This window comes from Haemaphysalis longicornis, unplaced genomic scaffold, assembly GCF_048455015.1.
Source record: "Haemaphysalis longicornis isolate Haplotype H1 unplaced genomic scaffold, Haemaphysalis longicornis Haplotype H1 scaffold_2, whole genome shotgun sequence".
In the NCBI taxonomy this organism is placed as follows: Eukaryota; Metazoa; Arthropoda; class Arachnida; order Ixodida; family Ixodidae; genus Haemaphysalis; species Haemaphysalis longicornis.
In genome coordinates, this window is record NW_027526295.1 from 262,872,452 (window position 1) to 262,884,818 (window position 12,367).

Sequence of the window (12,367 nt, forward strand, 5' to 3'; positions counted from 1 at the left end):
TGACGTGATAACAGCACCGTGGCCGCCTCGATACGTCACAAGAGCCCTGATGTCGGCCGTTTGGGTTGAGGCGCAGATGACGTCATGAGCTTGCTTGATGGTGCAGATGAGCTTTCTCGTGAGCACAAGAATTAAAATTGATTTAAATTATGTTCTACTGAACGGTTACTGTTTAAACTTCCAAGGGGGTATCTCCATATACAAAGGAAGCTTTTTACATAGTCATCTGAGCTTTGAAGTTTCGTGTCAGTACTCCTTTAATATCTCCATTATTTGTTCAAAGTTTGCAATAAAATTGTCATCATTGTTTTGGGGAGAAAGCAGTGCGTCTTTCTAATGGACAAAACTTGTACTTTGTCCTCATGGCACCTTCGAGTTGTAACGTCACAAGTTTTCACGCTTTCGGCATTTTCTTCAATAATATGCAACTGGTGTTGCCGTGAGCGAATATTTGCATTCACAGCACGATAGGGATCAACTTGTTTCTACTGTCCCTAATGCCATTTTAATTATTTAATTCTATAATCCCTTTAACACTCTAGTATCCCTTTAATCATTGGTCAGTTTACTGAGAGCTGACTGTGATTTGGAGCCACTGTGCTGCTGGACTGCAACACCGCAAACCTGCTACATGGTGTAAAAGAAAGGTAAGAAGAACGGCACATATGTTGTTGCAAAAAACTGCGTGCACAAAACAGCCACAGAAAAATGGCGGCGACATGAGTGCAGTAAGCTACCTAAACAACGTTGGACTCTTGTGGAACGCAAAGCAAAGAAGATGCATTGATTTTTATGGCGATGAATGGCAGCTCTTGGTGGCCAAATCAATTCTTTTGAAGGGAAGTCGTGCTGTGTATGTTCACAAAGACGGACACAGAAAAAAACGTACATTTTCACCAGGCGAAACCAGGCAAAACGAAGCAACAAATCCCGGAGAGAAAAGGAAGGGAAGTCGCAAGGGTAAAATGTGAAGATTGCGGACTTTGGCGCCTGACATCTTCACATTTTCAGGATTTTGTTTTGAGGGGACAAACCTGTTGCACCACCATAGGAGTGAGGGGGGGAAGGCAGGGTTAAGTCCAATTCCGCAGCATCCAAAGGGCATAACGAAGATAGCTCGTTTGTGTTACTAGGTTTTTAAAAATGAGGAATTCTAAGTGTTAAGTTTCCAGATGTTATTAACACTCCTACATCACAACAAGGAATGACTGCAGCATACGTTACATAAAGGCAACATTTTTGATCGAAGGCACATGTTCTTGAAACAATTGTTTTGCACCAATCAGATGATATTGTAATATAAACGATTTGTTGAGCAATTAAGGCATTGAAAAGTTGGCATTTCCCTTGTGCAATCTTTTTTCTTACATTCCCTCATACATAAAAATAAGTGCCATGCATGCATGCGCATACAAGCACGCACATCACAAAGTGGTTATCTCTGTGAAAGTTCTTTGCCTCTCCTTTTCAATTTTTTTCATGATGCAACTGAAGCATGTTGAGTCCAGCCAGGCGGTTGTCGGACACCGTTGAACAAAGCCATGCTTTCACATGCCAAATAACGTTAAACGAATTCTCAATCAGGAAATGTTGCGGGGAGTATGATGGCCGTTTGAAAAGCGTGACTGTCATGGGGATGTAATTTATTAGTTGTGGGGTGTAACGCTCCGGAGCTACGCATGGGCTATGAGGCGCACCTTTCTCTCCTCACCTCCATCAGTAAAGAAGCCACCGCGGACACGATCGAACCTGCGTCCTTACCCACGCCTTAGCCACTGAGCCACCACAGCGAGTTGATATCGGGATGTGTCTCCTCGGCGAATGCCAAGAAATCCATGGGGTATTCATTGAAGTTCATATTCTTTCACAATCTTCACCAAAGTTTAGCTTCACAGTCAAAGTTGTCAAATTGTAGTATTTCTCATAACTGACTCGCATTGCTTCGTTTTTCAATCTTGCTCATACCAACGGCACCTTTAGGTGATGCAATAAAAGTAAAACAAGTGCGGGGGTGTCTCCAAATTTTTCATCTTGCGCAGAGTCGAAGTAAGGGATGAAGATGGTATACGAGTATCCCGCATTTCTGGGTTTGGCCGGCCTTTAGTATGCGTGAAATGATTTGCAGCACACTAAATTCTGTGCCAAGCTGTCCTGCTGTCTCCTGGTTCTCAAAACGTAGGTGCGTAAAGCCTTCCTCCGGTTTTTTTTTCTCTGCCCGCTTGTTGTTTCAATCAGAAAACAGCATGTGCTGCTGCACCTCTAAACTGAACAATAAACTAGGAAGGTGTATACTATTTTAGTCTACCCATGCATTCTTAATATGTAGAACACCTAGCTCTAGCTCCCCCAATATCGCCAGACTTTTTTTTATTGCGACAGTATGCCATCGGCATAAATACTGTCACAAGTATAGATTAACTCCCGTTTCGTGAAGAAATGCAAGGAGGGAGCGGTGATGGGGTCTACCGATGAAGGTCAGGTGGTCTGCCAGAGTGGAGGCCTTTGCCTTGAAGGTACGAGGTGCCATGTTCTGGACGCTTCCAATGAAGAGACTTGTTCGCTAGTTCTCTCCATCTCTTGGTGTGAACCCAATGGGTGCCCAGGATTAAAGCTAAAAATGTGCAGCTTTCGATGAAGCTATTCTAAATATGCTTTACCGAGTATAGGCTTAGAAAAAACTTAATTTAATAATTCATTCAATAAGCAAGACATCACACGTAACAGGCCAATTTCATGGGCTGTGTTAGAGGCAGGGTTACGCGGAACAAGGAGATTTGCATCAAGTAATAATAATAATTAAAAAAAATCTGTGAATAATTGGTGATTAATCAAAAAATCGGTGATTGCCCAAAAAGTGGGTGTACCCAAGGTTTTGAATGCAAAAGACTAGGGTGAGGCTTATGGGTCTGATGGAGCTTTCCTGCGAGGTATGATTTGAGGTCGAAGTGATGTGTTAACAGTCCTGCGATGGTGAAGGCTGCTCAGGTGCTGCAATGGTGGTAGAAATATCTTCGGGTTCGGGATCGTCAACAAGCTCGAAATGTTCTCTCTTCGCGCTACTTTTAGATTTCCAAAAAGCTAAAATCTACGAGCTTCATACTTGTCTACAACAGCTCCCACAAGCTTCACGCTTGTCTAAAACGTGACTAAACGCTTGTCTAAAAGCTTGTCTTCACGCTTGTCCAGGATGCTCACACATTTTGGCACGCGGAGGCCGTGAGGTGCTATAGCCGGACTTTTATCTTCCTGCTCTGTGAACACTGAGTGCCAATGGCATTCTCTTTACCTGCTGCGGTGGCTCAGTGGTTGAGGCATTGTGCTGCTGAGCCCAAAGATGTGGGTTCGATTCCCGGCTGTGGTGGCCGCTTTCCTGATGGAGGCAAAGGGAAAACGCCCGTGTGTTCGAAATTTCAGCTCACATTAAAGGTCCCCAGGTGGTCTAAATTAATCTGAAGCCCTCTATTATGGCATGCCTCATTGCCTGTGTAGTGTTGGTGCGTTAAACATTATAATCAGTCAGCTGTTCTGTCTACCCTACGATGTGCACGTTATGGCCATGACTGGCTTATATTAGAAAGATTGAGTTTTTGACACCACTACAGCTGAACGGCTGAATGCTGGCGGTGCCGATCCCGGGGTGCCTGGATGTGTGTCTGCCTCAGCAGCAAAGGCGCATCCAGAGACCCCAGCCGATTTCACCTGTCGCTGGCACCTAGCAGCAGAGCAAAAAGATGGGAGGCATGAATTCTTCGCTTTTCGAACAGGAGTCGCAAATACGACTTCAGATGACGCAACGAACTCACCAGCCTACTTACGGAGGACCTACAATATGCAACACGTACTGTTGTACTTTTGAAATAAATTCAGAAGCTTTGAACTTTGAGATGTGGTAGGTAGGGCCGAAAGAGTTTCAACCGTGACATTCAGCAAATGCTTTTGAGCGCACACCCAAAAGCTGAAGCTCGAGTTTAAAAACAAAGAGCGTGTATCTCAGCACCCTGAAATGAATGGATGCATTTATTGTGCTTATGCTGAAAGATCCATCTAGCCTTTCATGCTAAACACGGTGAGGGCTCGCGGAGTCGGAATGGGTTATCATATTCACTGGAACCTCGTTCCTTGCAGTCATGGCCTTGCAGTTCTAGGAAAGCTGGGCAGAAAAAGTAAGTGTACGTTCCGATTCCAAGCAGCAGCTTCTGACCAGAAACGCACAGAAGAAGCCAGCCTTTTGAATACATTTGACACGACCCTTGAGAGGCTCAGCACCTGCTAGGGAGGGGGGTTGTCCATAAATAAGCGAGGCATAGCTAATCCGGGGATGGACAAGGTAGGCCCAGAATTCGTCCTTAAAAAAGGCTGTTTTTTCAAGAAAAAAGCCAGGGGCAGAATTTGCGCAGTAAATGCATCCAGGGGTGCTTAGTTGCCTTCCCGCTGAAGAAATCCCACCCAAAGCACCCCCTCCTTCCTCCTCTTGTTTTGATGTTGGGTTTGCTATGAACATTCAGGAATTCAAGTTTCTGTTCACCAATTTGAGCGGAAAAGGAAGCAAGCACGAATGGAGCAGCGGGGTTGAGGAAGAGTTGGCGGGTGGGGGGGGGGGGGGGGGGTGCAAGTGCCTCTTTTGCACCCCCATGACGCCCATGGGTGTTAGTACGACGTCGCCACGTGAAAGTGGTCTTTTTCTGTGTCCGTCTTTGTGAGCATACCCAGCGCAACTTCCCTTCAAAAGAACGTTACACCAACTAGCCTGACAGTGAGCGGAACTGAAGGCCAAACCAAATATTTCAGCCCAACAGCCGCCTTCCGACGAAAATTTTACTCTTTTTTTCGCTCGACAGGCACAGAATTTTTCTTTCCTTTATGTTTCCAAGCAGAAACAAAGTCACCGCAAGCAGTTCTCCCCGCTTTCTATTTTCCATGTCTCCGCTCAGCAAACCGCGAGGACCATTGCAGCCACATATAAAAGAAACCAAAGAAGCAGTTTCTTTTGGCTATGGTTGCGGATAAACCCACAGAATAGCTAAACTGACTAAACCGACTAAACCATCTACGCGTACGGCAGTTGCAGCGGTTGCAATTTGAATTGGCGGTTTATTCAGTTTAAAAATGTTTCGAATTCAGAAGAGAGGTGGTGCACCAGTCGGTCGTTTGTGTTTTGGTTTGGGTTTGTGGCATGTTTGTGGAAAACCTGAAAAACCGTGGGCGGTGTTTTCTGCAGCTTTTCTGGACCCCTGTTTGACTAAGAACTTGCTCATAAGATTTGTAGGTAAAATATTGTAAATAAGCCTTGTTAGCCTGGAATTGTGTTGATGGCTTAAATTCGTGCCGCCTGTGCAGCAGTATTTCTTTATTTCTAAATTCTACGTCAGTCAGTTTAGCTGCCTCTCTTTGCCATCCATATATTTATCCTTGCGCACCAATGACAGCGAGCCAGGACAGCGGTGGACAATTGTTGACAGCTTCTATGTGACAGCGTACGGCTAGAACAGCTAGAATGCATTGTACTGGCTAGAATGTACTAGAATATTCTAGTACTCTATAATTACTCTATCTCTCCACGGCATAGGTGGCGCTTGGGTCGGCAAACGGGCTTTGGTATTGGTGCTTTGGTTTTTGTTTGTTTTGTATTGCTGGTTTTTGGTGTATAATGGTCTAAATTCGCGATGTCGGACATGGAAGAATATCGGGTAAGTTACCCCTTTCCTATTATTCGGTATTGCAAGGCTTGCTGCAGTGATTCATATCAATCTTCAATATCTTGCTACATGTGCCGTCGGCGTTGGAAATTACGAGCACACCTCAGTGTTCTATAACGGACCCAGAGCTTGATAGGCTTAGCTGTACAGACGACTGAAACTTCAGAAATAATTTTTGGCAGCTTATAGGTTGTCATTTATTTGTGACCTCTATGTTGTACCATGAAATTCCGACGATATCAGTAGCTAGTGACAGTTGTGTACGCGTTCGTTGCATTTCTTTCGGCCAAGCACTTGACGCCATTTCACCCGACGAGATGAAAAACGAACATGTTTGTTTCGCGGGTGCGACAAAAATACCATAATGAAACTGTTGAAGAGCGTTATTAGTGCGTAAACATGGATGAGTTTTGCATTAGAGCTTGCTGTCTTATAGGATATGTACCAAAGGTGAGCGTCGCTGAGCTGGTCGTTGCCGCCGTAGTGAAGGATCGGACAGTGTTGACCTTTTGAAGGCGTGCGCGTCTTCCGCGTTCGCAGTACTCACGAAACACGACGTATGAGCCAGATGCATGGCACATTACTGTCCGTTTCGTCGACTTTTAGTACGTTCACAGACGTTTCAACCGATGCAGGAATCGCGAGGAACGTCTCGAGTGACAGCGTTTCGTTCCTTTTCCACCGCATCGAAGCTAAGCTGTAAGAACCTATTTCATTGGCAGGCTGGACTTGCAGTGAACAGTGCTTTTGGGTTAACATTTATTTGCTCTTGCATCGCATAGTTTTCAAAGCACTGTGTTGAGCGGGCCCTTCCTTCCTTGTCGTCCATTATGAGGCGCCCGCGGTGTTGGCGCAGCAGTCACGGCGGAAAATTTCCGGCAGCGTTGAACCCCTTGCTCGTGCATCTGTCATTCTTGGTAGTATGGCAGAAAACTGTAAACCTATAATTGGGGATTACTATCGAAATAAAAACTGCTTGCTTTGGTCCTTATCTAGTTTATTCCGCGGTCAAACGTATTTCGAGCAGCGCCTTGTGCTATTTGGAATTGCCCGGCATCCTTGAAGCGCGTCCCTCTCCGTGTGATTGCGTCTAGCTGTCGCCTGGCGTTTTGCCGCGGTAAACTTTGCGAGATACTACACATTTCTTAATTTCTGAAACACACCAATGTGTTTCGGAGTCGTTGTATAGCGTTTCTAAAACATTTTTATTTACTGTAAACCTATAATTGGGGATTACTATCGAAATAAAAACTGCTTGCTTTGGTCCTTATCTAGTTTATTCCGCGGTCAAACGTATTTCGAGCAGCGTCTTGTGCTAGTTGGAATTGCCCGGCATCCTCGAAGCGCGTCCCTCTCCGTGTGATTGCGTCTAGCTGTCGCCTGGCGTTTTGCCGCGTCAAACTTTGCGAGATACTACACATTTCTTAATTTCTGAAACACACCAATGTGTTTCGGAGTCGTTGTATAGTGTTTCTAAAACATTTTATTTCGGGCACCATCATAGCATAAAGGGCATTCATGAGGAGAATGGTACTTCAGGCCTGAAGTTTCATTGGTTACAGACAGGGATATATGAAAAAAATATCTACAAATGCTGAAATAATAAAAATAAGGCAGTACGCAAGTTTGTACTACAGCAATATGCAAATTTATACAGGTGTTGCCTCAACACGGACTCCAATGGGTGCGGGGTATGTTGTTCACGGTGGCGAATGTCACCATGGAAGCGCAGGCGCTAGCCTCCTTTGCTCTTCACCTGAAAGTGTTCCTCTGCTATCCCGACGGTTGTTTTTGCATCGTTCAAAAAGATGCGAACAGCTTGCTGGCCCCTCTGAACAGTCCGGAACGTGCCGTTCAGTTCACCTTAGAAGAGGAGGTGGATGGCAAACTTCCTTTCCTGGACTTCCTCATGTCTTGGCAGGGCTGGAGGCTTCTTCAGTGTGTACCGTAACGATAGACACACAGGCCGCTCGCTATGTGAACTTCAGCTCTGTGCACCCCGCCTCCCACAAGAGGGCTGTTATTAACACGCTGCTGCAGTGTGCTACAAGATTGTGCTCAAAGCCCAAGGATGCAGCGGTGGACACGGCAAAGGTACAGGATGACCTCAGTAACTGCGGATACCCCAGGCACTTCATAAGCGCAATGGAACGCCAACTGGCAAGACGGGGACAAGTGGATGTGCCTCCTCACCTCGATGAAGCGGGCTCCGGAGCAAGCGAATGTTTGGCATGTGTTCTACAGGAGTATGACATGGAGGTGGCACAGGTTCCAGCCAAAAAGATGCGCAATCAGCTCATGAGTCGAGGACCGAAGAAGTGTTTCCCCGGTGTTGTATAGATGCTATTCACCGAAAGGTTGAGCTGCCAATTTCTTCGTTTGGCAACACTGGAAACGGCCGCGGACATGGTGCGGTTTGTGCCACTGCCCTCATTCTGCAGAAAAAATACACACACACACACACCGGCACGCTTCATCTGCTCCGTTTTAATTTGATTCTCATTGGTGGTGTCAACAGAGATGTAATGAATCGCACTTATATTGGAGTCGACGCATCACTTCGCGTTTGGCAGGGTAGAGTTTGGAACGTCTAACATACAGTGTGCTTAGCATGGACAAGTACCCGCCGCGGTGGCTCAGTGGCTAAGGCGTTGCGCTGCTGAGCACGAGGTCGCGGGTTCGATTCCCAGCCGCGGCGGCCGCTTTTCTGATGGAGGCGAAAAGCAAAAACGCCCGTGTGTTCGAGATTTCGGCGCACGATAAAGTTCCCCAGGTGGTCAAAATTAATCCGGAGCCCTCCACTACGGCGCGCCTCATCGCCTGCGTTGCGTCGGCGCGTTAAACCCTACAATCAATCAAGCATGGACAAGTACCGCCATCCCGTGCAGCCTGAGGTAACCAGTGACGGTGCATCACGGCCGGACTGGAGCAGCGGCGAGCGCGCACTTTCATACGGCCTGCGCACCCAAGAAGGAACCAATACAGCAGATTCTTTACAGTGGGGGCGCTTCGAACCAACCCTCTGCCCTTCCAACCCGCCTTTCTGTTAGTCGACGCATCGCCTCTGGCCGAGCAGCTGTGTGTTTTTGACAGTGCGCTTCGCTGCCGGCGGTCCGCTCAGCCCGACCGGAGCGTGAATAGCAGAATCACGTTTAGCTAAGCGATAACCCTATCTCCCTCGACGGGAAATCATTCGCGTCACTGGTCGTGCCCTGTGCGTGTGCAAACCAAGACATCATCCGAAAGGAAAAATAAAAAATAAGAAATGATATTTCAGTCACGGAAAGTGCCGTGTTTATTTGCCTGTCTCACCATTTTCATATAATACAGTCGCTGATAAGATATGAAGGCCTCGCATATTTTTCTTCATGTGCCCCGTGTTAAAATGTTTCTTTCAATTTTTTGATTAGGCGCTTCCGAGTGATAATGTTAGGCTGTTTGACCCAATTAGACCGAAAATTCAGAAGGGGGGAGGAGTCGCCTATTTTAATGACGCACATGTAAATTTACACGGACAGGTATCGCGTGTAGCCACGGCAGGGCTAGAGCTGCGGCAAGTGCGCGCGCGCCGCGCGTGCTGTAGGTCAACCGGCGAGGGTTGGTCCGCAGCGACACGAACTAGCGGCGGTCAAAGGTGGGAACTATACCCGAAGCGCAGGCCGTATGAAAGTGCGCGCCCGCCGCTCCTCCAGCCCGGCCGTGGGTGCATTAACATGGTTGCCTGCATGCGTGCCTCGCCAGTCAATACAACCTATGTGAGGTACCTTGCGCAGACTGCAGCGGTGTTTATATCAAAGAATCAGCCAATTACAAAAATCATATGCAGCAGCACCCCCCGCAATGTAATGGGTAAGAGTATCCACAACAGTGCTTTAGCTGAACACACCGTCATGAATGACCACTAGATTTATTTGGGACAACGCAAGAATCTTTGCTACAGAAAAAATGACAGCATCACGGTTACATCTGGAATCACTAATCATTCAGGCCGCATCTAACACAGTCAACCGTAACAACTTAAATCTAAACCCGATCTATGCATGCTTTTTGCAGCGATTGCTGGAGCCCATTTAAATGACCCACTTCTGGTGATGCATTCATTGTGAACAAGGGTTCCTTGCTGGAAACTGAAATGTCAGTACATTTTTGTTTGCACTGGGTGGTGTCCTTTTTTTTTTGAAGGGGTGTATGGAAAACCAAACAAATGTTCCCACATTGTTCGGCATAAGCAATAATTTGATATAACTGAGTTCGTTTAAGACGAACTCAGTTAAGTCAGGAGTTCACTGACTCAGTCAGGAGTTCACTGTATACGCAAAAAAAGATTTGACTGCTGTGCTTTTTCTAAAAATACCTAGCTAAAATTTACTTTAAAATTGGGGAAAAGAGACTCCTCAAGATGGTCAAAAATGCCGCTGAAAAACATGTTGCATCATTTTGGTAGTATCGAAGTTATGTGCGGCTGAAATCGCGTGTTCGAGACGAGTCTCCGTGCCGTAAGGTCCGCTACTGCCATTGCTTTTCTGGCTTCACATTTTGATCAAAAAAGTGTGTTCGCATTCTAAGGCGACACCAGGGACTTTTCAACTTTTTTTTACGTCCTTCTAAAAGAGAAATCCGCATTTTTAATCTTTCCTATTAGCAATGTTTCACTGAAAAAGCACCAGCATAGCTACTCCTGTGGAAAAGATGTGTCAAAACGTGCGCATTTGTGGACGTAATATTTCTTTTAGCAAAATCAAAAAGCAGGGTAATAAAAGAGTTCTTGGTGTGTCAGCTGCCGTAACTGACCTTGCGCCGGCCACGTGTTAAAAAGGAACTTGTTTAAAAAGGGAGCACTTGTTGAAATAATACAAATTAAAAAAAACTGTCTGATTTTGATGGCGGAAAAACGCGGACATTTACCAGGACACGCCTACAGTGTGTGAAACCCCAGTGTGCAATTTAGTTATAACCGAGTTCTGGTCGCAGCTGGAGTAAACTGACAGAATAGGTCGTAGGCGTGAGCGTTTTGGCATGAATAAAGGGACATAACACAGGCGCCTGGTAATTTGCTGGGTGACGGGGCTGGTAATCAAAACCATTTTTCTTTTCTTTTCAAGCATCTAAGAAGACATGACCATAACCATAAAATTGAAGTAAAATGCTTATAACTGATGCGTTACAACTTAGACGTTCGCGCATTCAAACACAGCTCACCAAATTTCTTGTTAGGGGCATATGAAAGGCCCCTCATGCTGTTGTGTTATGCAACCGGAAAATACACAGGGCTGCATCATCAAGACTACAAAACTAATTCTAGACAGTTGAACATGTTAGGTGCTTTATTACAATCGACCCTTTACCCAGCCTCACGATTAGTTCACGCATTAGTGGCACCTCCCAGCCGCTGCTGGCATCATGGTTGTCCATGTGCAGAAGCTCGCTATCATATTGGATTTTTCAGTCTGCATTTCGGTACCCTCGGTTATTGCCTTGTTGATGCGCCCAACTTTCGTCGCCTGCAGAAATGTGCTTGTTGAGGAGAGGCAAGGAGTTTTTCACTGTAGGTAGTTATCATTGCACCCCCTTTGATGCACCCACCCGGCACTGGGTCAGTTGCAGCAGTCATCACATTGAGAAACCTCTTTGTTTTGTTAACCTGCCTTTTGTTTTTTGCTAAAAGAAAACTTACGGCCGCAAAGGCGCTCTTTTTTGGCGGGTCTTCGCCATGCGTACCTGTGGTAGTGCCTATTCAGTGAAACACTGCAAATACAAGAGTAAAAACGTGGATTTCTTTTTTTTTTAAAGGATGTAAACGGTTGAAAAGTCCCTGGTGTGGCCTTAGAGTGCAAACGGACACCTCTCTATCAAAGTGCGAAGCCAGAAAAGCAGTGGCAGTAGCGGATCTTACGGCACGAAGACATGTCTCGAATGCGTGCTTTTAGCCGCATATAACTTCGGTGTAAACAAAATGATGCAGCATGTTCTTCAGCAGTATCGTTGACCCTTTTTCCCCCAATTTTGAAGGAAATCGAGGCAGTTTTTTTTTATTTTCGAAGTTACACATTTTTAGGAAAAGCACTGCAGTCAATATTTTTTTATGCATATTTATATTTTTGTAGACAAGATATATTTTAGAGATATGTTTATAAATATCTGGTTGACATTACCTGTCACAAGTTGTTCACAATCGGGGTGTCAAACCGAAATTTTTTTGGGTTCAGTTGGGTTTAGGTTCAAGCCTTTCCGTTTCGGTTCCAGGTTCAGTTTTGGAGCACCATTTTGTTCCAATTCTAACTGGTTAGAACTGATTCAAACGGATTCGGATAAAAAAAAAAATTCTTCGTTTCTCTTGTCAGGTCGGTAGAAAAACAAATTCATGATGTATGCTTTTTTTTTTTTTTTTTGTAAATATTGACTTGGCCAAGTTCACTGTACAACATACTGCAAAATATTTTCCATGGGAGGCCAATGATTGCGACACTAACTCATGCGAAACAACAGGTTTGCAGGGACAGTTAAGGCTGCTTATGTGCGTGTGTGAAAGCATTACTCTTTATGGTCTCTAGTTTATAATTTATTTTAGTTCATTAATACAATTAAGTTTAATTTCATTGTTTGCTCATAAACTTGCATTTTCATAGACCGCAGTTGGTTTGTTTAGGAAAACAACAACAATGGCTTTGTGT

The 12,367-nt window shown here is 45.4% G+C and overlaps 1 protein-coding gene across 5 annotated transcripts in view; it reads left to right on the forward strand.

Moving 5' to 3' along the window:
* The first annotated feature begins 5,433 nt into the window (after window positions 1–5,433).
* Window positions 5,434–12,367, forward strand: part of Su(var)2-10 (E3 SUMO-protein ligase Su(var)2-10) — an 81,345-nt gene continuing 74,411 nt past the window's right edge. For 2 of the 5 annotated variants that reach the window (XM_077700455.1, XM_077700453.1), the window contains exon 1: window positions 5,438–5,687. In XM_077700455.1, the coding sequence (XP_077556581.1) occupies window positions 5,664–5,687 (24 nt within the window). In that variant the 5' untranslated portion in view covers window positions 5,438–5,663. Of the gene's footprint in view, window positions 5,688–12,367 lie in introns of all 5 variants that reach the window. The other 3 variants (XM_077700457.1, XM_077700454.1, XM_077700456.1) reach the window with 3 other exon arrangements.